This window comes from Camelus dromedarius, chromosome 21, assembly GCF_036321535.1.
Source record: "Camelus dromedarius isolate mCamDro1 chromosome 21, mCamDro1.pat, whole genome shotgun sequence".
Lineage (NCBI taxonomy): Eukaryota > Metazoa > Chordata > Mammalia > Artiodactyla > Camelidae > Camelus > Camelus dromedarius.
In genome coordinates this window covers 5,000,376-5,024,145 of record NC_087456.1, presented here as the reverse complement: position 1 = coordinate 5,024,145, position 23,770 = coordinate 5,000,376, and the positions used below count along the sequence as shown (strand labels likewise).

At 48.9% G+C, this 23,770-nt stretch overlaps 1 protein-coding gene across 1 annotated transcript; it reads left to right on the top strand.

The window, feature by feature from the left end:
• Positions 1-12,199: 12,199 nt before the first annotated feature.
• Positions 12,200-16,436, top strand: BTG2 (BTG anti-proliferation factor 2). The gene is made up of 2 exons (XM_010983744.3): positions 12,200-12,476; positions 13,943-16,436. The coding sequence occupies exons 1-2, from the start codon at positions 12,323-12,325 to the stop codon at positions 14,275-14,277; spliced, it is 489 nt and encodes a 162-aa protein (XP_010982046.1). The 5' UTR covers positions 12,200-12,322; the 3' UTR covers positions 14,278-16,436.
• Positions 16,437-23,770: the final 7,334 nt, after the last annotated feature.

Here is a 23,770-nt window from a genome sequence, read left to right as displayed (position 1 = left end):
CCCGGTACCCTGCTTTTGGAAATAGTCGTCCTCATTAAAGGGAAGGCACTTGGTGCCACCTAAGGCCGTGCTCCCAATGGGTAAACTGTGTCAGCTGAGATCAACTGCTCCTTAGGTCCTAAAATTGGTTCCAAACTTTGTCCTAAGATCTGTGGGACAGCCATAAAAAATAATAAAATAATGCCATTTGCAGCAACATGGATGGCCCTGGAGAATGTCATTCTAAGTGAAGTAAGCCAGAAAGAGAAAGAAAAATACCGTATGATATCACTTATATGGTAGAATCTAAATAAAAAAAAAAAAAAGACAAACGAACTTATTTACAAAACAGAAACAGACTCACAGACATAGAAAACAAACTTATGGTTACCGGGGGGAAGGGGGTGGGAAGCAATAAATTGGGAGCTCAAGATTTGCAGATACTGACTGGTATATATAAAACAGATAAACAGGTTTATACTGTGTAGCACAGGGAACTATATTCGATATCTTGTAGTAGTTATGAAAAAGAATATGAAAACAAATATCTGTATATTCGTGTATGACTGAAGCACTGTGCTGTACACCAGAAATTGACACAACATTGTAAACTGACTATGCTTCAATTAAAAAAAAAATCTATGGGAAATCAAGTGCCCCTCCTCAAGATATTCCAGCTTCCTCTGGGAGTGGGGATGGAGGAGGGGAAGCCTTCCCGTGGCACCATGGCCTCTGGCTTGAGCTCCTCTTTTGCTTCAGTCAAATCAGTTTAGGAATCCTCTTGCTGATGCATGAGTGCTCTTACTGTGTGAACTGTGAATTTCAGCCCTTTTCCTTGCAGATTCTTCCTGTTTTCTTTTGTAGAGTAATTCGGCTCTTTTTAGCCCCTCCCCACAGTTCTGTGCCTCTCTATGAATTCAGTGAGATGGGCCCAAAGCTGCCCTGTGTTTAAGTTCTTAGGCAGAGTCCCTCCTCCTAAGCCAGGCCAAGCTGGGGGTGGGTGGTTGGTGGTCTTCCTGAACTTACACGTTTTTTAACTAAGGATGCTTACTTACAGTAGATTCTTCTTGGAATTCAAACCCTGGGAGACAGGATTGTTATCTTTCTAGGAGCTTACCCATTCCCACTCCCATCATTCATTCTGCTGGAATTTGGGAGCTCAGCCTTCTCAGAGCCCTCTTGGATCTATCATAGTATTCCTCTCTGCACTCACCTCAGGAGCTTTCGCCAGGGGACTCTCCTGGCTTCCACACATCTCTAATGCTAGAGAAAAGCAGCTGAAAACACCTGGGGCGACTTGACTTTTTGATTCAGTAGGTCTCAACCCCAGACCTCAACCCCTCAACCCCTCAGGGAGTTTCCTGAGCCAAGAAGGAGGGAAGGAAGCCCTGAGCTGAGCAGAGAAGGAAACAGAATGAAAGTTGATGGTTATTTTCCCAGCCACTATCCTGACTTAACTGCTTCGTTGTCATTATGGGCTCTCATTAAAGCCTAGCTGAGGAAGATGCTAAATGCACCTGAGAATTACTTCAGAGTCCTCAGCTCCAATATTACAACACAGGGATTCACACAGATTAAGGAAGAGGCAGGGTGGTTCTCCTGGCCCACACTCTCTTGTTACAGACAAGCCAACTGAGGCTCAGGGAGGTGACTCCTAATCCAGGCACCAGGCTCCCTCCTCTGAACCAGATGGATCAAATGCTCAGCCTCCACTGGCTCTCAGCCATGGTGCAGTTGAGAAACACCTGGGGCCCAAAGCCAGGAGGCCAGAGGTGGGAAGCCGCAGTCCCTCTTTTTTAGATTCTTCCTCGTGTCCCTCTTTCTTGAGCCTGTCCTTCTCCACGCCTAGCCCCCACCGGGGGTGGGGGTGGGGGTGGGTTCTGCTATGGCAGCTGTGGTGCCAGCTTCCTGCCTGCCCCAGACACTCAGCCCCAGGAGGCCCAGCCCCATTATGGCTCTGCCAAGACACCTGGGGGAGCTCCAGCAGTCTCTGGGCCTCTCGTCTTGTTTTCCGTCTGGAGATGAAGGGGGTTTATCCCGGGCCCCTGGGAGTGAGGATGAGGAGTGTTTACAACGTGTCTGTCCTCTAAGTTTGGGAAAGAGGCAATAAATTCAGCTTCAGATCTGCTGCTGTCCCCAAGTCCATGTGTTCCCCTGTTGAGTTTCCGGCACTTTCAGTCACACCTTCTTGTACCAATGGAGAAGGCCCAGGGGGTGAAGGTGTGGGAGGTCACATTCTTGGGGGACCTCCGGGATAATAGACTTTTAACAGATACTTTCCATCCTTTTGCTCCTATGATGCACCTAGGGAGTCACAGAAGCCAAAACACATCACTGGGGACCCTTCCAGCCAAACACTGGTCTGGCCATCTGTCCACATCTCTCCCCTCCCCCAGCTCCTACCTCATTCCTTATTCACTGTCTCACTCCTAGACCCTCAGCCATCCTGCCTTCCTTTGCTCTGTCCCTGCCACAGGCCCAGGCTGGCAAAGGAGGGAAGGGAACCAGAGCATTCCTCTACTCGTGGACACTAGGGGTGTCACAGGGCACAGGAGCGACTCTGGAGGGAATAGCTGTCTTTGGGGAAGCAGATCCTCCCGCTAGATGGGACCTGGCATCCTGTTAGCCTCAGTCACAAGTCTGAGGAATTCATAACTCTTTCCGGCTCTCCCTCTCGGCAGAAGGAGAGTGAGTCTGTGTGGGCCAGTAGGGCCCAGGGTAACGTGATGGGGATGAAGAGGTGGCTTAGAGCTCAAGTCCAGGGACCTGGAGGCCTCCACCCTCCCATGTCGCAGGGGTCATCCTGCAGTCTCCTGGCTGGCCCCTGAGGGCCCAGGTGGCAGCTCCCTGCCCTGCCCAACACCCTGGGTCTCCTGTCTCCAGGGCTGAGCCTCTTTCCCCCAGACCCTGAGTTCAGTTTTCTCCCAAGGCCCAGCCAGGACTAAATCCTCAGTCCTTCTTCTTACACCGGTCACTGTCAGAAGAGCAAACACTCTCATCCCCACACCTCTGGTTAAGTGCTCCCCGCTAATCTGACTCCCCCCGCTTCCCTTCCATACTCTCTTGTGGCCAGCAAAGTCCCTCATATCCTTAGCTCAACCAAGCATTTTCTGTACTTCCTGACCTTAACTGAACTGGAATAAATGAATGAATGAGTGAAGCATGTGTCCCAAGATGGGATATGGAAGAATGGAAAGAGCACGAGATGGGTAGGAGGCGGAGGTTCTAGTCCTAATCCTGCCACTAAGCAGCTGTGTGGCTTTGGGCATCTTTTCCCATCTCCCGGCCTCTTTTTCTTCATCTGCAAAATGGAAAATTTCATGTCGATAATTTCTGAAAATCCTGCTTCTGACAATCGACACTACCAAGCTATGCTTTTGCTTTTCTTTTTAAATCGAAAACTTTTTTTTAAATTAGGTTTATTTATTTACTTACTGGAGGTACTGGGGATTGAACCCAGGACCTCGTGCATGCTAAGCACACACTCTACCACTCAGCTATACCCTCCTTACCAAGCTGTGTTTTATTTACTTATTTATTTTTAATTTTATTTTTATTTATTGAAGTGTAGTCAGATTAAGATGCTGTGTCAATTTCTGGTGTACAGCATAATGTCTCAGTCATACATATACATTCATATATTCCTTTTCATATTCTTTTTCATTATAGGTTATTACATGATATTGAATACAGTTCCCTGTGCTCTACAGTAGAAACTTGTTTATTTTAGATACAGTAGTTAGTATCTGCAAATCTCAAACTCCCAATTTATCCCTTCCCACCCTATCTCCCCCCTGGTAACCGTGAGTTTGTTATACATGTCTGTGAGTCTGTTTCTGTTTTGTAAATAAGTTTACTTTTGTCTCTGTTTTAGATTCTACATATAGATGACGCCACATGGCATTGTTCTTCACCTTTCTGGCCAGGCCGCGTTTTGCTGAGATCTGCGCTATCTAGGCGCTGCGCTAAGCACTGTCCATACACTGCTTCTCATCTACCCCGTACCTCTGTGAAGACCTTATTGGCCTCACTATAAAGGTGCAAAAATTGAAGATAAGAGAGGTTAAAGGTTTGCCTTATCATAAAATAGTAGGTTGTAGATTCAGGATTAGCATCCAGGTTGGTCAACAAAGCCCCGTCTGTCTGCATGTGTCTCGTGTCTCAAGGTGCGAGAAGCCTCCTGCTAGGAGGGACTGCTGTCTGCTCTTCTAAATGAGGTCTCTGGTTAGCAGAGGTCTCTCTGAGGTGGCGGGGGCTGCCTTCAGAGTGCTGGCTGGGATGAAGGCTTCGGCTGTCCCACCCTTTGCCTGGCCCTGCTCCCCAGCAACTCAGTTCAGCCAGCAGTTATGAGCCAGGCGCTACGGCAGGGGAGGGCTGGGGACGCCAAGTGGGGGAGCACTGTAGGGGACACTAGGGGTTCCGTGCAGCTCGCGTGGTGTCTGGGCAGGTGTGTCAGGTGCATTTAGTGCTCTGAGTGCCTCTGAGACAGGGTGTGGTGAGGGGGTCCATGAACCACTACATCAGAGTGGCCTGGTTCTCATTACAAATATAGATGCCTCTGCCACCCCACCTCAGCCTGCTGGATCAGGATCTTGTGGAGAAGCTGCTTAATCTGAATTTTTGAAACTCTCCAGGTGATTTGAATTACTGGCCTAAGAAGGGCCAGGGTGTAGGTACTGGAATGCTGGATAAGAGATTTTTTTAATGACTGCTGTAGGCGACGGGCAGCCCTTGAAGTTTTTTTTAAAGCTGCAAAGTGTCACAATTAGGATATTGTTCAAAGATTACTGTAGCCCCCAGTCTTCAGCATGGTTTGAAGTGAGGAGTGACTGGAGGGCAGAGTAACCAGTAGGCTGTGGTTATAATGTAGACAGGACAGAAGGACCCGGGGAGGGAGGGCAGTGCCCATGGCAAGAGGCGAAAACAGGAAAGATGTTGCAGATGTGGACTGTTTCAGCCTTGGCAGCTGATCAGCAGGGATAGGGTTAAAGCTATTTGCCTGGCGACCAGGAAAAGAGTGGCCAGGCTATTTTGAGAGAAAACGAAATCAGAAATGGGGGGAGGCTATAGCTCAAGTGGTAGAGTGCATGAGGTCCTGGGTTCAATCCCCAGTAAGTAAACCTACCCCCCCCCAAAATAGGGGGGAAGGTGTAGCTCAAGTGGCAGAGCGCATGCTTAGCACACACAAGATCCTGGGTTCAGTCCCCAGTACCTCCTCCAAAAATAAATAAGTAAATAAACCTAACTACCTCCCCAACAAAAAAATAAAATAAATGAAAAAGAAAGAAACAAGGACTAAGGGAGAAAAGTATCTTGATTGGTTACACGTTGAGATTAAAATACGAGAAAAAAATATTTCAAAAATATCCAGTTCTCAATTGAAAAAAAGTAGTTAGTTGGGAGCTCAGCAGGAAAGTTAGGGTTAGGATGATGGTTTGAGATTTACTCTACAGGAGATGCTAATTCAGATACCTCCAGGGTCAAGGCAGGTAATACAAAGATGGATGATTAATAATAGTAATAATAATAGTAATAATAATAATAATAATAATAATAATAATAATAATATCCCAGCATTCAGCCATGGTATGAGAAGCATCACTTGGTCTCTGCAGGGACACGCTACAGAGTTGGCGGGAACTATGTTGAATTGAAGGACACACTCCTCCCTGTCTTAGGTCAGCCATTGCCAAATAGGAATGTGGAATCAATGGTAACGGATATTCCAGTTTTTAAATTTTTAAAGTTCAATGTAAGTTTTATGTGACGCAGGAGCCTTCATCAGGAAATGAAGTCCCAAAGAAGTGGTTAAACCTGAGTTGTTTTTTTTTTTTAATTCAAGTATAGGTAATTTACACAGATGTTCTGATTTTTAAAGAGAAATAATAATTCTAGGGGTTTTTTTTTTGATATGACACTTCCTAATAGTTAAATGTTGACAACTAATTTTGGAGGGGTGTGGGGGTTAATTAGGTTTATTTGTTTATTTGTTTATTTAATGGAGGTGCTGGAGATTGAACCCAGGACCTCGTGCGTGGTAAGCTTGCGCTCTACCACTGAGCTATACCCTCCCCCTCCAGACAACTAATTTTTTAAATGCTTGAACACTATACAACACACGATACACAGACCGAACAATATATACCTGGGACTGAGTCAGCTCTGCCTCACAGGCTTCCAGATTGTGACTTCTGAGCTACACGGACGATATTCAGGAGAGAGTTGAGTAAACTGGGAAGAAATCCAGACACTGTCTACTGTGGACAACCATGACCCTCTTGGCTCCCAAGTTTGCCTATGGGTACGTTAAAATAGGAAGTTGGACACTTTGGATTATTAAATAGTAGGATCTCCTACATCACTTCTGACTCCAGATGGAAGGTCTGTGGTGTCTGGCTTACTAACGCTTTCCAAAAAAGAGTTGGTTGGAGAAATACTCAGATGGATGTGTGACCTCTGCTTGGCCAGTATAACTGTATGGGAAGAGGAAACGTGCAAATCCAATAGGTAAGTACTTTAGTCTCATACCTTCCTTTTTATCATTCATGTGATCATTTTATCGAGCATGTACTTTATGAGGAACAAAAGGCTAGGTGCCATGAGGTACCAAAGAACGGACCCACAGGTGCTGCGCTCAGTAAGGCTTGGAGAGGCCCAGGTTCCTTCAGCCGCCTGATGTCTGGCGGGCTCTCCGGTCGGTGGCAGCAGGTGGAGCCTGCATCTGCCACAGGTATTTCTGCTCATTACCTGGAAATCGCGTGGTTCTGATACTTTGCAGGTGAGAGGCCACTTGGAGCCTGCAGCCTTCACCCCACCACCCTCTGTGGCTGCTCTCATCCCTTGCTGTGCAGATGCCTGGTACCTCGGAGTGTCTGGGTCCCTGCTGGAGCAGGCATCTTGCTCAGCACATCCCGGTGGCTCACTTTCCTATCAGGACGTTCTTCTGCTGCCTAATTTAAGTGCTTTTTGTACAGTGGAATCTTTTTTTTTTTTTTTGCCTCTATCTTCAGACCAAATAGAGGAATGGGTGACTTTTTCTTTTTAATAGACTTTATTCTTTTAGAGCAGTTTCAGGTTCACAGCAAAATACAGAGTTCGCACATAGCCCTCCTCTCCCACACATACATACTCCCCTACCTTCAACATCCCTCATCAGTGTGGCATATTTGGTACAATTGATGAACCAACATGAGCACATTATTATCAACCGAAGTCCATAGTTCACATTAGGGATCACTCTTTATGTTGTGCATTCTATGGGTTTTGACAAATGCATAATGACTTGTAGCCACCACTATGGTATCATACAGAATAATTTCATCGCCCTAAAAATCCCCTGTGCTCCATCTAAGGAATGGGTGACTATTTAGTTTTCTGAGTCTTCTCCAGCCCTCTGTAGGTTCTCAGAAATGGTCCTTAGGGACTTGGAAATTGCTGTGACCTGGGGATTAAAAACCCATTTCCATATTTATATTTTAACCAAGCCTTCCTTTAGTCCAGATGGGTAGTTTTGCATTTAACCCTAATCATCTTTGCATTATCTATTTCTGTCTGTGTTCTCAGTTCACTCTGGGGGACAAGGAGGGGTTTAAAGTCAGAAACTTAAAAAAAAACTTTTTAACCAGTCTTTGAGGGGTGGGGTGGGGGAGGTAATTAGGTTTTTATTTAATTTATTTATTTTAATGGAGGTACTAGGGATGGAATCTAGGACCTTGTGCTTGCTAATCATGTGCTGTACCACTGAGACACTTTTAAAAAAGCTAATATCCCCTTCTTTCTTACAGTCTTCATTAGCAGGTTCTAAGGACAACATCATCTTTTTTCTGTCCTTGATTCCTGTTCCTGATTCTAAAGAGTAACTCCCAGACTAGCTGGCCTAGAGGTGATCTTGAAGGATACAACTTTGTGAGAAAACGACAGGGAACTCTGAAAGATGTCTTGGACGTTACCCAGTGGTGATTGCAAAGAATTGTGACTATATTTAGCAGCATTGCCCCTCTGATCAGAAAGTTAGGAAGGAAGAGGCATCTGTCCCCCACTGGGTGATGGTGTTTATTGGCTCTGAGCAGCAGAGCAAGGCTGTCACCAATGAGGCCTGAAACAAGAAAAGATCAAACTAGCATTTATTCCAGCCACACTCAGATGCTCCTGCTAAAATGTGCTCTTCCTGCCAAAATACATGCTTCACCGAAACACTCACACTTCATAACATGATGTGCTTTAGTATGTACTATTATAAGTACATGTTAACACCTGCAAACACATATCCATACTCCCTCCTGTCCACAAACACCGTGCGCATTTAAGTTATGTACACTTGCTATAAACAGTATAAATATGGATACACACACACACACAGACACATGGGCGCTCACACAGACCTGCTGAAACTACATACTGGGCAGTGGAGGGGTGAGCTGCTGTCATCTTCCTCTGCCTGCTTTGCTCAACCTCAGTTTTCTACATGTGCTCCGATACGGGGAGGTAACCTTGACAACCACGCCAAGGCTCTGCGGGCCAACAGGATGCTGAGAAAGACGTCACATACGTGATCTGGCTGCACCTGGCTGGGGAATGGAGAACAAGGCGGGTGTGATGACCCCACAGACCGGGCCAGGGCTGGAACCTGACTGGGGATTCTGTATGGGTTCTGCGTGGGGATTTGGTCTGAGGAGGGCAGTCAGGGATGCTGTGGGTCACTCTAGTGGGCCCACACAGGTAGGCTATGCAAGTGGGTGAGGTGGGCATGCAGGACCAGAGGAGCCATTGGGTGGGGTCACAGGGCACAGAAGAAGGGGTCCAGTTGGGGCATAAACTGGCATCCACCTCCACCCCTCCCACTACCTGCCCACTTGGCAGTAGGTGGAGTCACAGGCCAGTACAGTGTGTGAGGGCATTTAATGTTCAAAATTCAACTCAAGGCCCTTGGGTGGGGGAGGGGTAGAGATGAGTCAGGAGGAAGAAGAGAAGAGGGAGAGAGGTACCCACTGTTCCTACCCTGATGCTCAAACTACACCTTGGCTATGCCAAGGAAAGGGAGGCAGCAGGCAGCATGCAAAGGGGGGAAGAAGAAGTGAAATCTGGACTTTTGAGCTTCTAAGGAGCTGGATCCTAGCAGTTTAATGGCAGTTTCAGAAAATTTCTAAAGTAATTTGGATTATTCTAAGGTCAAATGTATTTGGCTTTAAAAGAAACTAATTAAGAATCGAAATCCTGAGTTGGGTACAACTACACTGTAGAGTGACTTGGAAACTTCGAATGTTGGGTAAATTAAACTTCCTCTCCCTAGGCTTGTATGTAGAAAGAAAAGAGGATGACAGAGTGGTTGAGGGGGAAGGTATAGCTCAGCAACAGGATATGTGCTTAGCATGCATGAGGTCCTGGGTTCAATCCCCAGTACCTCCATTTCAGTAAATAAACCTAATTAACCCCCCCCCAAAAAAAACAAAGTGATTTAAGTGCTTTCTGGTTCTCATTGATTATCAGTGCCCTGTACTAAGCTCAGGAACTAATCACCAATAATGAAATTAAGACACTCCCCGGGTAACAGGGGAGTATGGGGGATAAGACCTCCTTGCTCCTGTCCCCAAAATGTAGACTGTTTCCTCCCAGTTCATTGCATTATCATGTAGGTCAACATATCTGTGGGACCAGGCATGATCAGGGGCTATTGTAACAATAGCACAGGGACTCCATGGTCTAATGAAGACATTAGACGTCAGCAGATCCAGTGCCAGTTATGGCTCTATTGAGAACTAGCTGTGTGACCTGGTGAGTGATACAAAAACCTAGATAAAGACAGAGTTCTGTTTCCCAAGGCAAAAACAGGTGATGGTCTGTCACCAGACTTTTTTCATCAATTATGGACTAAAGCAAAGCTGGGAACACCAAACCCAGGAAGATGTTAAGTATTTTAAGATTTAGGTGCCAAACCACCCTGTACACCTGCTGGTACCTTGGCCAGTTTCCTGACCTCCCTGGCAGTTGACCTTGGTCTGTTCTGGTCTTGCTGACACCTGATCTCTTTGTTCGATGCACTAAAGGTTATCTTGTTTACAGTCCCAACCTTGTTTCCTATAATACACTGGTTCCCACTCAATGAGCAGAGGTAAGAGTCTTATCTGGCCTGATCCAACTTTGGAGAGGAGCCAGTGAAGTAGCCACCTAAGAGACACGTTCAGTGCCAAAATACTAGAATTCCAGGGCATTTTGGTGAGCAATGTGAAGCAATGGAGCAGAATATTTGAAATCTGAACAGCCCTGGAAATGGAGGACATAAAAGTATAGTAACCTGTTTTCAAGCAGCATGTAAACTGTTGTTGAGACAAGATGTCAACTCCTAAAAAGGTCACTAACAATACCAAACAACAGATTATAAATGTCGGGGGAATGGTATAGATAGCATTAATTCTGTAGTGAGAGAGTGGTCAGCACAGGTGTTCAAGGTGGAGGACCGAGCTTAAGCTGTGCCTTCAGGAGTGTGAGGAATTGGGAAAGATGGGAAGGAGGCAGTGAGGTATCCAGGAGATAATGATATGAGGTATGGTGCAGCTGGACTAGGCACATTCAGGCATACGTGGAATGGGGACCATGTAACAGGGCAGGGATAGGGATCATGGGCAAAATGCTTAGGGCTCTGCTCTGATGCTTAGAGAACAGTGAGGAGAGTGACCTTGGAGCACAAAGTGGCAGAAACCTAAAAAGGTAGGTGGGGCCAAATTATGAAAGGTCTTAACTGTTAAGCAAAGGAGTCTAGGCTTAATGCAGTGGACAAATGGAGGGTGTCTCAGAATGATCTGAGTGGAAGAAGAGCAAGTGAATGCAGAACTATAGGAAGGGAAGTCTACTATCAGTGGGAAAGGTGATTTGGGGATGGGATTTGACAGAGTCCACGACAATCATTTAGTTATGAAGAAGCAACAGGTCTTGTGCTTGGATCTGAGGAGCAAAGTACAAGGTGAAGCCAAAAGCAAGTCTGAGTTTTCTGGGTGGAGTGATGGGGGAAATGATGGCATATATGACAGAAATGGAGATCAGGAAGGGACCTGGCCGTAGAGAAGACAGTGGGCTTAGACTGCCATTGAGGTGGTGGCTGCACATCCAGGAGGAGAGACAGGGCCAGTGGTAGGAGGGGCAGGATGAGAGACACGTGGGCAGACTGCAGACAGGAAAGTCAACTGTAAAAAAGTAAACACCACAATGGACAACACGAACAGGATCTGAGGAAAGAAAAGTGGAGAGAAAAGGGAAGGGGGAGTAAGTGGACATAGTGAAGGTAAGGGGACGGGGAGGGATCCAGGGCAGACACAGCCAGCGAAGGAGGCAGAAAAGCCTGGGGTCAAGGAAAAGGAGGGGAGACTGCCAGAAAAAGGTGTTCAGTGGGGGCCAGAGTTCAGGGTAAGAATTTACAGAGATTACTGGGTTTGACTCATGTAACATATATATAGGGGGCACCTATGTATGCCGGACCCTGAGATACTGGTTATCCCTACTCAACAGAGCTCTAGGCATGCCTGTGATGGTGCCAGGTCCTGAGCAGGGTCCCGGGTGTAGAAGAGGGAGACAGAAAATTCATGCAACATCTCCTCCACCCAGACCCACCCAATACTAGGTGAGACTCGGATGTTTCTAGGCAAAAGAAAGAGCATTGCTGTGGGAGAAGAGCGGAACCTGTTGGGGAAGTTGGTATTGCTGTGGAAGTAAGTAGATTTAGTCCCCATTTCCAGAGAGCCAAAAGGAGCCCATGCCGACTTGTTAAGAAACACGACAACGGGGTAAAATGGTGAGAAAGCGTCTGGGTGAGTGGTTCTGACTGTATGTGGCTGAAGATGTGGAGAAAAGGAGACCGCCTGGGAGAGGGGCTGTCTGTGAAGGCTTCTTGGAGGAGGTGGCCTTTCACCCGTCTGGAAGATGGGCGGAGAGATGAAGTCGGGGCATTCCCAGCCTGAAGCGCCGCTCTCCTTTGCAGACAGCCTTGGGTCCCTCCCTGGCTCCCCCTTCTCCTCCCGCCTCCCTGCGCTCGCAAACCCGGCTCGGGTTCCCAGCACTGACGTCAGCAGGCGATGACCTCAGCGCTGAGGAGGCAGCTGGGGTGGGGGCGGGGCCGGGGAGAGGGGCAGGGCGGGGCGGGCGCCGGGCTCCGCCCCCATCCGCTGACGGCTGCCAATGGGCTCTGCCGCTGACTCCCCCGCCTCTCGGAACAGTATGAAAGGCGAGTCTCGGGTAAAGTCCGGGCAGAGCCCGAACCGCGGCCCAGCCAGTGGTTACTTGCGGACCTGCGCGTCCTACCGGAAGCCGCTCACTTATCCCCTTCGCCACCACCGCTCCCTGAGCCGCTCACGACATGAGCCAGGCCCGCTGGACCGGGAAGAGAACGGACATGCTCCCGGAGATTGCTGCCGCTGTGGGTTTCCTCTCCAGCCTCCTGAGGACCCGGGGCTGCGTGAGCGAGCAGCGGCTTAAGGTTTTCAGCGGGGCTCTCCAGGAGGCACTGACAGGTGAGCCCGTGCGGAGGGTCCTGGGGCCAGTGGAACCCTGCCAGCGGGGCTCGGCGTCTTTCCTCTCCACCTAGGTCAGGGTTCCCCACTCGAGCACCTCCGGGACTCGGTACCCTCCAGCTCCTGGGGCAGCCCGCTGTCTACCCCGCCCCCGCTCCATTCCCTTGGGTCATGTCTCGCCTTCCCAGCCCTGCTCTCGGCTCTTGATCCGTGGTGGTGCTGGCAGGGCGCGTCCCTCCACACTGTCGCAGGCGCAGACCCTAGTCCTGAGTGCGATCCCGAGTACCCGCCTTACGCCCCGGAATAGGGGTAGTTGCGCGTCTGAGTGCGGGCTTTTCTCCCTCGCTGGACCCTGAGGTCCGCGAAGGACCCTGAAGGCGACAAAGCCCGATCCGCCGATGGGGCCCTTGTGGAACAAGAAGGCGCAACTGAACCGTCTCAACAGCTCGGAGCCCAGCAGTGGTTCAGGCCTCCGGGGCTGCGCTGTGCCTGGGCCTGTTTCTGACTCGCTCGAAGTTGGAATCCAGGCCCCCTTTGTATTCTCTGGCCCCCCTTAGCCATCTGCCACCTATTATAGCTCCGAGAGAGCCTTGTATGTAGTAACTACTCTATGGGCGTGCGTGTTGGGGCCGGGGGCGGTGCGGCCTGAGACCAGGGAGGCTGATGAGATAAACAGCTTCGGGCTAGGGGGAGACCTATCTCCCGGTTGCTTCTAGCCGGTTGGCCGGCGGTCTTGGGCAATGATAGCCGTCCCTGAACGTGCCCACACATATCCTGCCTTCTGAGGAACAACCTGTGTTTCATCAAAACATCGTATTTTTGCCTCCCTGAGCCACTGCTACAGGTCTCTGATTTTTTCGAGGAGGCAGAGGGAACCACTGAGGCACAGGGTGGGAGACAGGATGACTTGCTGTGGGTCTGACAGTGATGGCAGCCTCCTTGGCCTTGAAACTTCAGCTCACAGGTCTCCAGAGGCCCTCCCTGGACATGCCAGCCCCAGTCGCACCCCTCCTCCTTAGACAAGAGATATGCTAAAAGCAATATGCTGGCTATAAGGGATTGCCCACAGCCCTTCCCCTTCATTCTGGTGATCAATAATACTACTATAAATGCATTTGGCTTTTTGAGTTCACATGGTATTGATATGTTGGATCACTATGTAAATTTAAAGACGTCAGAAACAGCATTTATTACCTTGGTTAAAAAAATACAATATACACACACACCCCTGTGCTGGAAGGAGGGATCTTTCCGGTCCACCCCTCCCCCCCTTTTTTTCTTTCTGCTGCAGTGGCAGGAAAGTTTCAAGAAGGTCCTGAGATTCATGGGAAACCTTATTGCTCATGCTTAAAGTCACTGGGTCCCTTCCGCTCTTTCTCTCTCTTTTCCCCATCCCCCTTGTGGTTGCCTCCACGGCCCAGCTGTTCTTCTAACCAGGGTATACTCCCCTTGTCCTGTCTCCACAGAGCACTACAAACACCACTGGTTTCCCGAAAAGCCATGCAAGGGCTCTGGCTACCGCTGTATCCGGATCAACCAGAAGATGGACCCCATCATCAGCAAGGTGGCCGCGCAGATCGGGCTCAGCCAGCCCCAGCTGCGCCAGCTGCTGCCCAGCGAGCTGACCCTGTGGGTGGACCCCTACGAGGTGTCCTACCGCATCGGGGAGGACGGCTCCATCTGTGTCCTGTACGAGGAGGCCCCGCTGGCCGCCTCCTACGGGCTCCTCACCTGCAAGAACCAGATGCTGCTGGGCGGGAGCAGCCCCTCGAAGAACTACGTCATGGCGGTCTCCAGTTAGACCCCCGCCGCCCCACCAGGCACTCTACTGTACTCACTCTGCCGTGACAACAGGCCACTGCATACCTCAACCTGGGGAACTGTATTTTAAATGAAGAGCTATTTATATATATATATATATAATTTTTTTTTTTAAGAAAAGGGGAGGAAAAGAAAACCAAAAGATTTTTTTTTTAAGAAAAAAGCCTTCAAGGGAGCTGCTTGGAAGTGGCCTCCCCAGGTGCCTTCAGAGAATTGTGCGCTTGAGTCTGGGAGCCAGTGACTGTGAGAGTTGGGGGAGTGGTCAGGGGGTGGGCCTGGCCAAGGAGAGATGGGAGAAGCTTGGCCAGCGCCCCAGGAGGATGTGAGAGGGAGCAGGCAAGGTTAGCAACTGTGAATGAGAGGTCAGGATCTGTCCTGTGGAGCGAAGAGATGCTGAGTTCAAACCTTCCACTCTCCCCACCGGGACACCTGCAGCCCTGGCCCCTCAGGGGCATTCAAGCCTGGACTGAAATCATACTACGTTGCCTAATCTTTTATATTTTTCTGATAAGATTCTAAGCAGAGAGTGAAAAGGCCTCTCCTGATTCCTTCTGTCCTGAGCAGCTTTTCCTGAAATTGTGACTTGTTCCTAACTCTATTCTCAGGGGCCTGTAGGCACTGCTTCCCACCAGGAATCTAAAGCTTTGCGTTTTGTGGGGGTCAGGGGAGTGAGCAGGGGTGGGAGGAGGTTATTGGAGCTGGGACAGAAGGGTACTCTGCACAAAACTTTTGTCTTGCTATGTGCTGCTTTCTGTGTGAGTATGTGTGGTGAGTAACTTGGGGGGTAGGGATTTGCAATGGAATTTTGGGACCCAAAAGAGTATCCATGGGGATGTTTTTTGGCTAAAAACCCTTCTTTTTGGAACCACACAAAAGTCCTAATATGCTGCTGCCATTATCCCTTCGAGAGGTGGCTCAGAAAACTACAGGGAACTCCAGGTCCATGATTACTGCCTTCTTTTTAAAAGCACAACACTCCTCTCTAACTGTCCCTGCTCCTGTCCCCCTTCTGGTTGAGTCATGGAGCGACCCTCTTTTTCTAGGACAAGAGTTCTCAGTCACTGTGCAATATGGCCTCCGGTCTCCCAGGAGGGTCTGGAGGAGGACTGGCTCTGACAGCCTCCTGGTGCCCCTGGTGGGCTTAGGGAACCATCTCTCGCTCTGCCCTTGGGTCTGTGGCAGGCTGCTCAGCCTTGCAGATACATCTTGGCTGAGTAGGAGAACGCCCCACGTTCTGCAGGACTGCTTGGTGTTCTTGTAGGGCTGACACTAAAAGCCGAACTTTGGGCATTGTTTTCTTTCCTCCCTGGTGCTTAGAGCACCTGCTGGGAGAGGTTGCTGTCTCCCTCAGTACAATCCAAATTTGTCTGTAGACTTGTGCAATATGTGCTGTTCTGGGTTGGAGAAAAATGGAAATCTACACTGGGAAGAAATCCCCGTCCTTCAGTTTCTCAGTGACATTAGTTAGGGGTCCTCAGAAGGCCTTGAACTTCCCAACCTGGATCCCCTTCAGAAGGACGTAGCAGGAACATCTGGTCAACCTGGCTACCCTGCTGCTGTTGCCCCATAGTGAGCAGCCTTCCTTCCCACTACCGGTCTCCTCTCCCGGACTTCCTAAGTACCCAATTCTGACTCAAAGGTGCTATTTACCCAACACGCTCCCTACCCATCCCTGCCAGTTCTGCCTCTTCGACTCTCCAGATGGCGAGCTACCTCCCCAGACCCTGTTTCCAGTCTTCATTGCTTTAATGTTCATTTCAGCCCCATGGACCCAAGAGCTCATTTTCTGGCTTGTGGGTTGAAACAAAGCTGTGAATCTCTGCAGATCGTGTTGTTGCATCTTGTCTGCAAACAGGTCTCTGCCTTTTTATCAGCAGCCTCATGGTCTCAACGCTGAGTCTTTTCTCTCTTCTCTTTGACGTTCACTTTAAAAACAACAAACCACTCAGAGCTGGACTGTTGAGTAGGCCTGTCTCTCCTACTAAGTAAAAATAAATAATAGTACATTTGTAAGCTAGTCTGACTGCAAAGACAAAGGTTACTAATTGTATAATAGTGTTTTTATATGGAAGAATGTACAGCTTTATGGACAAATGTACACCTTTTTTTTGTTACTTTAATAAAAACGTAGCAGGTGAAGTCGTGTGGTGCAGAGAAGGTAAAATCCCACGTCTCTAATTTGCATTTCCCTCAGATTCAAATCCTTTGTGTCTCAGTATTTCTCTTCATTTGCGTTCAGAAGATCGGTAGCGTATGGCTGACAGGAAAGAAGAATCAGGTGAGAAGTGGGGACATTTCCAAGCATCTCCTCTCTCCAGGGAAATAGCTCCTTACTTCCCTCCTTCAATGCATATTCTAACCTCCCTGTGAAAATTCTGGGTGAGCCAGGGCTCCATTAGTCTGAGCATCCCGTAGTCTAGCCAGGGCTCATCTGCATCCTGTTCTTGCTCAGCCTTAGTTGCTCTTATTCATTCATTCATTCATTCATTCATTCATTCATTCCGCAAACAGTTATTGTCAGTAGGTTCTAGGCACTAAAAAAATTTTATTGTCTTAATAATTAAGACACACAGCCTATCTCACAAACTGGGATGGTGAACAGGGGGCACCGAACCCCTTTCCACGTTGGGTAGAATTGTTCGAAATTTCTGGTCCAGGTTCTCTTGTCATCTCTGGGGCTCCCATTTGGCACCCACCATTCCTGTCAGACAAGAGAATTTGGGCCTCAGGATTCGGGCACTGGAGCTGAACATGTGACTGAAGGCCAGTGTTACCAGTTGCCTAAAGAGCTGCTAATTCTGACAGCAAACACCAAGAGCAAAGGTTTGTTGCCCATTCATGGCTCTCTGGCTATATGGATAGGATCTATGCAAGGAAGCAAGAACAAACTTTATCATCTCTGACTCTCGGGTTCGATCCATGAGAGTCTGACACAGGCCTCCCTGCCCCCACTTCACTTGCTAGCTCCCCAGTTCCCACTGAGGTCACAAGTACATTTTGACCTGGGCTAGCTTTTTTTTCTTGGCCATAAGTGGGCTGTAAATTTCAAACATACTGACTCATGAACAGTGCCCCCCACCCAACACACACACTTCATTTCATACCTCCATGACCCTCGTCAACAAACATGCAGTCTGACCTAGCTGTCCTGGATGGGAGGTAGGCCTGGGAAGCTGCGTGTGGCACCCTGGGAGGGTAGCTGAGCCAGGAGATGGGGATGGGGGAAGCCAGCGCATCTGTATGAATAGAATTGGTTAGGGACACACTTTTGGCAAGGAGTTCTTTAAAGGAATGGTTCCACTTTCATTTCTAGCTTCTAACATAAACGTCCTAGGTACTTATTTGTAAGGACACCCCCCCCCCACATACACTTTTGGGTGTGAGGACAGGGTTAGGGCGAATTCTTGCCCATCCTGGTGTGCTCTCCTCTTACGCAGTATCAAGTCAGCATCCATCTTCTAGTTTCCTAATAGGCCCCACTCATGAAAGTTATTTCATTGTTTAGTGGAAGGCCTGAGATTCAGGGAGGGTTGTTTGGAGGCTAAGAGGGCATGATCGCTCACCCCTGTTTCCAAGCTGGGGAATCCACGGAATGGCAGATTGATCTTGGCGTTGCTGTTGACTCTAGGTAGATCAATGGTCCCTCAAGTTACATAAGAGGGTTCTGTGATCAAGCAGTGTGTGGTTTACTTTTGATCTGACCAATGTCAGAAGAGGTGGAGAGTACCCCTGGGCCAGGTGAGGGCTGTGGACAGGAAATGCTTGAGGAGCTGCAGTTGGTGACTCTTCTGTGTTCAGATACCAAGCATGTTTGGTTCATCCTGCTTTCGGTTTCCCCTACTTGGTAAACAGTGCCAGCCTGGGAGACCTGGACTCAGTCAGCTGTTTCTGGATGATAAATACCACCCCAGCGAGTGTAGACGAGGCCCTGGGAGCTGCAGATTAAGAGCCCATCCTGGTTCCTGATAAGGAGGTTTGGGTGGGGGACTCTTTGATGCTGCAACAAACGAGCCCCGGGGGAAGAAACCCACTTCTGAGAGGCCAGTGTCCGCGCCTTGAGCAGCCTGTGGTCAGGAAAGATAGGGAGGGCCCCTGGCTTCCAGGCCAGTTTTGGTACCTGGCCCAACAAAGCACGGTGTGATAGAAAAAGTTCTGGGCTGGGAGAGAGAATGTACGGGTTGTGGCCCATGTTCTTCCTAACTAGCAGTGTGAGTCTGGACAAGCCCCTCAATTTTCCTGTCTCAGAAATCAGTGGGGCGGGAGGTGGTTGGGGGTGGATTCAATGACCTCTGTTCCTTTCTTCAGCTTTTGGTTCTAAATCATTTCCATTATCCTGGCAATCACTGGACGGCAAATTAGCACAATGATCATCATTATTTTCAGTCAGTTGAACGGAAAGTTCATTTGGGCTGGGAAGTGGAGTCGGTACCAACCTTCCCTTGGCTGGGTCAGACTCCTGCCTGATAAGGTTGCAATTTCCAAGTACAAGTGAGGCAAGAGGTTGGAAGCTCTGGTGTCAGGCTGCCCGGAGGTCTAACCGCAGCTCTATCACCCACCTCCTGGCTTTGAAGCCTGGAGCAAATGGCTTCACCAGGCCTCTGTTTCCCCATTTGTAAAATGGGGTTCAGAATAGAACCCATCTCAAAGTGTTATGAGGATTAAGATCCATGTTCTACTTAGAATAGTGCTCTGCACATTTAAGTACTAAATGAGAACTGTGGCTTTACTAGAACTTAACCTCATCTCTTCAAGGGCTCTGAATTGGTCCTGAGGTGAATAAGGACACTGACATTCTAGTAACTGGAAGGAAACCGTTATTAAAGTGATTGTTCCTACTAATGCCTCCGAGAGTGGCTGCAGTTAACACCGTCCCAGCAGGCTGTGACCTCTGTAAGTACCTGCTGACTGAATGAACAAACTCATGTCCGACCTTTGCCATTCTTGCTGAATGGATGGTGTCTGTCCCAGACATCTGATCTCTTTGGCCACGGAGCAGCTCTGACCTGTTGGCTCCATGGTCTGCCTGCGGGTTAATACCAAACCGGCTACGTGCTCATTCACACACCAAGTGGGTGGGGCAAGGGATTTTCCAATAACAACTTTGCTTATCTCCTTTCTGCCCACCTGTGGAATCACACCAACCTACTCTTCCTTCCCAGAAGAGAGAGAAATGGGGAGGTTGAGAAGGGCAAGGGTGGTGAGTTCTAGGGAGTTCTGACTTTCTCGCTACACTATTTCTTTGCAGAGCTGGCAAGAGAAAGGTCTGAGCTCAGTCTGAGAGGTTACCAGGGCCCCGGATAATGATCTTACGCAAACAAGTGGACCCTGGCTTTGAGAGAAGCCTGGTGCTCTGAAACCCCACCAGCTCCAAGTCACTTTGTTCCCAGCTGCAGCCTGGCCCTTTCCACAAACAAGAGTGTGCCTTAATTCAGCCCTAGTGCAGTAAGCCTGACAGGCTGCCCAGAGCACATCAGGTGAGAGGAGGCTGTAGCTTGGTGGGCTGGAGCCAGCGCTACTTTCTTTACCAGCACGGAGGGGCCCTTTAAAGTTTAGGGGCGGGAATGAGGCCAGTCAGTCAATGAAGAGGATAGCTGGGCAGAGGTGCAGGGAACTTGGAAAGCCAGATCAAACTTTGTCTGGAAAGGACACCATCCCTTAGCTCTAGTCCACTGTCATCCTGGGAGACCAGCGATAGCAGACTTTGTAATTTTTCAAGAGAAACCTGAAACGTGGACTTCTGTTTAACATCTCCTTACATTCTATTGATGGTGACTAATACTTTTTAAAGTGTTAAACTATTTTTTTAAGTGTGTATCTGCATAGGCCCCTAGTTTGTGACCTATGATGCCCCCCGGACTGCCTGCAAGTGGGGGTGTAGGGGTTTCTGACCCCACCCCCCATACTAACAGCAAGGCTTCGCACTGAGGACATGGACAGCAGGCTGTCACCGTGGCCGCGATCTTTAGGAAGGAGCATCCCAGTATGGTCTTGACAGAAACCAAAAGGCACACAGGGGCCTCCTCCCCTCCGGAGATGCACCTCTCCCTACCCTCAACTGGTACCCATTAACCTGGGCCTGCGACTGTGGCCTCTGGGCCTTTGCTCAAGGATGCTCTGCGCTTCTCCTACCCACCCACTTGATCTGGCTAACTCTTGCTCTCAAGATTTAGGCCACTTCTTCCAGGCAGCTTTTCTGTGACATTTCCCTTTCTCATTCTAGAACATGTGTTCCCATGATACTCAGTTGCTTCCTCTGTCCTGGTCCTTATAACCCTGAATTTGCAGCTAGAATGTAGGCCAGGGACCTTATCTGAGTAGTGACTAGTGCTTAGTAGGTGTTAGTAAATACTGGTCGAATGAATGAATGCCAAAGTTGCCAAGAGTAGAGGCTAGTGGGCGAAAGGGATTTGGATGGGGGTGGGAGAGTAAAAATCAAGTCCATTCTGGGTCTGCCAGTGAGGGGTCCCAGCTCATGGTAGCCAACCTGTGATTGCACTTTCTTAAAATAAACAATCCTTTGAATCTTGCAGGCTCTTAGGTTTTTAAGCACCTGCCATTGAAATGTAAATATCACTTGGAGATGGGTGGCCGCACCTTGAATCATAACCTGGGAGAACCTTAGTTGGCAATTAACTCCCTAGATGGGTTTACCCAGAAGATCATCACCCACCTGGAGAAGACAGGGCTGGGCTGTCATCAGGAAAGAATTATATTTAAAAAAATTTTTTTTATTTTTATTTTTTAGGAAAGAATTCTGACCGAGGAGGTAGGAGAAGACTCCACATCTCCTGAACACTGATACTGTCCACAGGAATCCTCCTTCCGACTGTCCACTCGGGAGGCCAGCCGCGGGGTGGTGGAATTAGCTCTGGGTTTAGGAGTTGGGAAATAGGGACCTTAACTTCAGGTTTGATAATAACTAGGTAATAGATGTCTTTGACAACAGACTGGTTGCTTCCCCTGTCTAAGCCTGTTTTCTCATCTGTAAAATGAGTCACACTAAATCACCTCTCACCATTCCATTTCCATTTGCAGATGGAGCAGGAAAATCTCTGATTCTTCTGTCCCATATGGGCCAGCACATACTAGACTGGCCCCTGTCGCTCTTGAAATAACACAACAGGCCTCTACCTGCTTCACCTCCTGGCCTGGCCAGCAGCCCGCAACAACTGAAAACTTGGTTTTCATCATGCCATTCCCTTCCTGCTGCCTTTCTTTGCCATCCTGAATCCCTAAGATGGGCAAATCAGACTCTCCCAGTCTTCCCTACCCCAAACACTCTATGCAATGATCTGTGTGCCCCGGGACCCTTCACCTTGTCTGTTCTCACCTGTTCACCTTTCACTGCGGCCACGTCCACATTGGCAAGTTTCTCTGCTCTGATAATTACCATGGCCCAAAACTGCTTGTAGAAGCACTTTGACATGAACACCTACTGTGTGCTGAACATCTGGACACTCCACCCAGTGAGTGCCTTATACACAGAATGTCTCAGGTGATGTCCACAAGCACACTGTGAGATATTGTTACCTCAAGTTCACAGACGGAGAAAGCAAAGAACCAGTAATTAGAGGAGGAGGCAGTGGAAACAGGTTTAAAACCCAGGTGTGTCTCTTTCCAGAATCTATGCTTTTTCCTTTACCTGCTGCCTCTTGAAGAGGCCTTCTCTGAATAATTCTACTTGTCCTCTTTAAAAACATTCTTACATCAGGGGTTTTCAACATTTGTACATATGGTTTAAAACTGCTCACACTTTTATAACACATTTCTTACTCCAGAGCCTCTTAATAATATGTACACGCCATTTATTACTGTTTATACTTGTATGACAGTCAGCCCATCTTCAAAGTTGTGCTTTTGGTTGACGTCTGGTGGCTTTGCAAGTTTGTATTCCCCTCTCCCACTGTTACCATACGCACCTCTGTGGGAGGAACCCTTGTGTTCTATTTCTTTTATAACCCCATATGCTGTCCACAACTTGGCACGAGACAGTCTGAGCCCACTGCCTGAGTCCACTGGCAGGGGAATGAAAGAAAGTGGGTTGAGTAAGCCGCAGTGTGCCCTCTCCCCACTGCCCTCTTCTAAAATCCTCCCACTCAGGACCTACAATGGAAATTGCCCAATTTGGGATTTCCTAAGAGGGGGTGAGGGAGCCCTGTGAGATAAGCTGCCCCTGCATACATGCACAGTTCCCAGCATGTGGTCTACACCCCAGCAAACTTGTTCTGGGGTGGCTTCTGATGCTAGGACTTCATCTGATCTTTTCGGTTGTCTGTTCCACCCACTACTTGAACCATAACAACTGAAAATAATAAGCAATGAGTAGGCAGATATGGACCCAGATCTAGGTAAATAAGTTTGGAAATAAATGGACCCTTATAGTTAACATAGGCAGATGCATCGTTTAAGGATTCTGTCCTCACACCTGGACCATGGGTTTAAATTTTTATGGTCCGAAGAGGATTAGACTCTGAGAGTGAGGAAGCCGTGGAAGGAAGGAGAGGGGCAGAGGCTCAAGCCCTCTGAGGAGTCTCTCCTTTATGAGTGTTCTTGTCCTGGCTTTCAGAAAGCCTGTCTTAGAGGGGCATGATCCCGCTCCTTGTGTGCGTGTGCGTGTGCGTGTGTGTGCGCGCGCGCTGGGTTGCTGGGTGGTGGGGGAACGATGGAGCATTTGAGCAGCTCAGCTGGTAGTTCTCAGCAGCTGGTGGGTGCCCAGAGGAAGTGCAATTAAGAACTAGGACCCCTCCCCCCGCTCCTCGCTGGCCTAACTAATCCCGCAAACCCTTTCTTTTCCTGGGCAGAGCGTCCCCTTGCCAGCTGCCAGGTCCTCCAGGTGTTTCCTGTTCGCTCTGTGCTTGCTGGCTGGGTGGCTGATGGTGGGGAGAGGGGGTCTGTTTTGGCTTCCCCTTCAGCCAATGGCAGCCCGTGTGGGGAGAGCCGTGTCTGGGGAGAGCCGACCACAGACGGCAGCTGCCTCCTGACACCTGCCTTCCTGAGAGTTTATAAACAGTAAATGGGCCCAGGGAGGAAGGAGGTTTTCTCAGCAGGGCAGGAGCTTCTGTTGGGTCAGACCAGAGGGGTCATCACAAGTGAAATGTCCAGAAGCTTCCCACCCCAATTCTGCTTTCCCCAGGGGAAAGGGTCGAGGTCTGAAGTGTGGGTGACTGCAGGAACCCCAGGGCAAAGGCCTGCTTGCCCTGGAATCTAATGCCCATGTGACAAGCGGGGGTGGTGCTGGGTTACCCTCCACCATCCACTTGCCCAGAAGCAATGGCGTTGCTCTCCAGGCAAAGGCCGAGAAAGGGGCCTTGAGAAAGCCTCTGTTGGTGCAAAGACAAACACTGTCTTGGGTTTCTCCCTGAATACTTTTCCCAGGAAAGTAGAGCAGTATTTATGGTTCAAGTTTCTCCATTTCAGCTGAAATGATCCATGCATTTGAGTGATGATTTCATTTATGTCTCCCTGGGAGGCTG